General features: G+C 33.4%; 1 protein-coding gene across 1 annotated transcript; it reads right to left on the bottom strand.

Annotated features, from left to right (window-relative positions):
• Window positions 1-648: 648 nt before the first annotated feature.
• LOC112803634 (uncharacterized) lies at window positions 649-1,439 on the bottom strand. Its single transcript, XM_025847118.1, has 2 exons — window positions 1,007-1,439; window positions 649-893 (listed from the first exon to the last, which is right to left on the bottom strand). The coding sequence occupies exons 1-2, from the start codon at window positions 1,437-1,439 to the stop codon at window positions 649-651; spliced, it is 678 nt and encodes a 225-aa protein (XP_025702903.1).
• Window positions 1,440-3,275: the final 1,836 nt, after the last annotated feature.

Genomic DNA, 3,275 nt, shown 5'->3' with positions numbered 1-3,275 from the left:
TGAATGAAAACTTTAAGGGATTGAGATGTAATAATTTGTTAGATGAAACATGTTTTTTTTTTAAACAATAGAAAAAAAAACCTCCTCAGCTGGTGATGCAGATTGCGAAACTGAAATTTCTTCTCTATGATTTTTGGATAGTTTTTTCTTAGCTTTTCTAGCTTTGCTCTGTGACAAAATTCAATATATTATAGAAAGCAAGCAACAAAAGACAATTCTCAAACACAACCATTGTACATAACACAACCATTCTCAATCAAGCAACATATAAACCAAATTAGTACATAACACAGCCTTTCTCAAGCAAGCAACATATAAACCTAATCAGTACATAACACAGCCATTGTACCTCAATTCTCAAACATAGAGTAAAGAAATTATTGTTTAGGACAAGTCAATTCTTAAAGCTAACACATTGTACCTGATTAGTGTTTATGGCTGGAGCAGTGTTTGTTGTTGGATCAGTGCTTGTCACTAGATCAGTTGATGATTTGTGAGTTGTTGTCTTCTTCTGTGCTCATATCTCCTTTTTAGTCATAGGCTTCCAGTTGGGATCTTGTGTTGCATTCGGACATGTCTTGTAGTAATGGCATGTTTGGCCACACTTAGAGCAAGTAACAACGAATGTTTTCTTCACCTTGGTGGTGCTCATCTCTCTCTCTCAACTGGATCAGCTCTTCTCTTCATCTTAGGTCTATGAGCAGCTCTCTTGATAGTAGGAGGCAGTGGCCTTGGTACATTAGTAAGTGTCCAGTACTCTTCACTGTTGACTGGTTTAATGCAATGTGAATAAGTTGCTCTGATAGCTTCCATAGTTAGCCACTTATGCACGAAATTCTCAGTCTTAAGACACATTTTAGCTAGTGCTGCAACAGCATGTCTACAAGGCATTCCTATGTACAATAACGAATTGATGTAGAATCAGAAAAAGACAATGAAGATATAATGATAAACCAAAAATTATAACAACTAAATAATTATCCAATAACTATATAACCAGACTTACCAGTCAACTGCCATACATTACATGTACATGTCCTCTTGTGAAGATTCACACCCACTTTATGGTTTTGAGAATGAACTTCAAAGAGGACTCTTTCCGAATCACCAGCCCATATAGCTCTCCATTTATGACTCTTAGGCTTGATAAATTGATCCAACTTCTTATGTTGGACTGGTGCAAGTGGTCTAATGTGAGCCTCCAACTTCTTCTTGTGCGTTGCCATCTTTCTCATTATATAGCACTGCAGCCCTTCACACATGCTTAGAATAGGCTTTTTCCTATGCTCCACAATCTTTGCATTCCATACTTCACACATATTATTAGTTATGTTGTTCACTTTCGTCCCATGACTAAAGTACACCTTACACCACACAGCCAGATCAAATTTTTGCATATACTCCCATGCTGGTGCACTTACTCGCTTTAACTTTTCCATCGCAGCAGCTAATTCAGTGCGTGTGGTGCACCTTGCACATTCTCAAACCAATTGCTTCATCTCTTTATCTTTGAAGTGCTTGATGAAGTTCTTCCAGATATGTAGTACACAATTTCTGTGGTGAGCTCTTGGAAATATCTTCTTCAAGGCCAATGCCAACCCCTGTATCAGTCCAAGGACATGATATGATTAGAAAATTCTAATTAGCAATGATGGAAAATATTAAAATTCTAATGCTTCATTCATTTCATTTGAAATTCTAATGCTACTTAATGAGTCATGACTCTACTTTGAAAGAGACCAACTAAAATGGCTTCAAAGTACATAAGAATTAATTCATTTACTAATAAACTAAAAAATAAAAAAGTTTTCACAACTCGGAACATATAGTTTTCACATGAATATAGTACATCACATGGTACAATGAACTCGGTATGTCAAGGAGTAAAGAGATGAATAAAGGCACAACATTTCATTATAGCTAAATTTTGCAAGAACATATAACCATAGTAATATAATAGTAAACCTATTTGGCAAGTGATGCATGGCTCATCCCTTATCAGTATAAATGGTAACAAGAAGTGCTTAGCTAATCATTAAAACTAAGAAATAGGTTGTTTGTTGTAGTTAGCTATTGATACATGTTTAATAAAATTTATGACAACAAATTACTATAAATCCAATTAAAATGTCATAGTAATGTTTTATAATGATGCTTCCATTTTAGTCACATGCCCAGGAAGAACAAATCTCATAATCACTCAGATTCTTAATTGAACCATTCATGTAGATATAGCCAAGCAGCTTCACTCTATTTTCATGACACATGTATCATATTGAAAATTTTTTAAGGTTTCATTTGATCTCATTGAGGTATTCTCAAAGACTTATCACATGTAGAAACTGAAGACAAACCAACCAATCACCATATTCTTATCTATCACAGTGGTGTGCTAAATTTAATACACAATCAAATCTGTTTAAGAAAAAATTCTGGTGTGGACCCCTTTAGACAGTGCTAACGAATTGCAAAGGCCAATAATAACCACTAGATTCCTTTGATGGATATGAATTTTGCTCGTGATATAAGAGCCAAACTCTTTCTTTGGTGGCAAATAATCTAGACTCTACTTTGAAAGAGACCAACTAAAATGGCTTCAAAGTACATAAAAATTAATTCATCAACTAATAAACTGAAAAATAAAAAAGTTTTATCTCAATGAATACTAATAAAACATCCAAATCTATATGACAGGACACAATAATTAGGAAGAGTTATAAATATTTAAAAAGGAGTCACAGTGGTCTATGGTCTATAACAAGTGAAATCATATCATGTTAAATGTTTGGGCGTTCATAAGAAAATGGAAACAAAGGGAAAAAATGACTGATTGATAAACAAGTTATCCCAAGTTAGCTTAACTGAAAACAAAGGGAAAAAAGGGCTGATTCAGTTCCAGATACCTAAAATAACCATTCTAAAATAAATATGAACTTAAAATTAGCATCAACTCACAGTTGAAAATTAGCTGGATTATGAAAGATGTATATAGGATGCGTTTGAGAAAAAATCAAAAATCATTTTTGGCATAATTGTATAGATTAAAGAAAAAAATCAATTAACCTTTTCTGGAAAAAATAAGAGTAGCTTCTAATTAAAATTATTTTCAGTTTCTAAAATCAAGTTGTCAAAGCAATTTTTTGAGAATCAGCAACAAACACACCCATACCTTTCCTTTTCCACAACTAAGTAATGTAGCAAAGTCTGTGAAAATGTAATATTCTATCTTAACATATCACCTAACTACTTCTACAACTTTCAAATCACAGAAGAGA

Source organism: Arachis hypogaea, chromosome 5, assembly GCF_003086295.3.
Source record: "Arachis hypogaea cultivar Tifrunner chromosome 5, arahy.Tifrunner.gnm2.J5K5, whole genome shotgun sequence".
Classification (NCBI taxonomy): Eukaryota; Viridiplantae; Streptophyta; class Magnoliopsida; order Fabales; family Fabaceae; genus Arachis; species Arachis hypogaea.
This window is presented reverse-complemented; position numbering and strand designations above follow the sequence as displayed.

Excerpts from the sequence above, each read along its gene's own strand:
- LOC112803634 (XM_025847118.1), bottom strand. The coding sequence starts at position 1,439 with ATGGAAAAGTTAAAGCGAGTAAGTGCACCAGCATGGGAGTATATGCAA. Across the intron at positions 894-1,006 it reads TAATGTATGGCAGTTGACTG|GAATGCCTTGTAGACATGCT; the intron begins GTAAGTCTGGTT and ends TATTGTACATAG.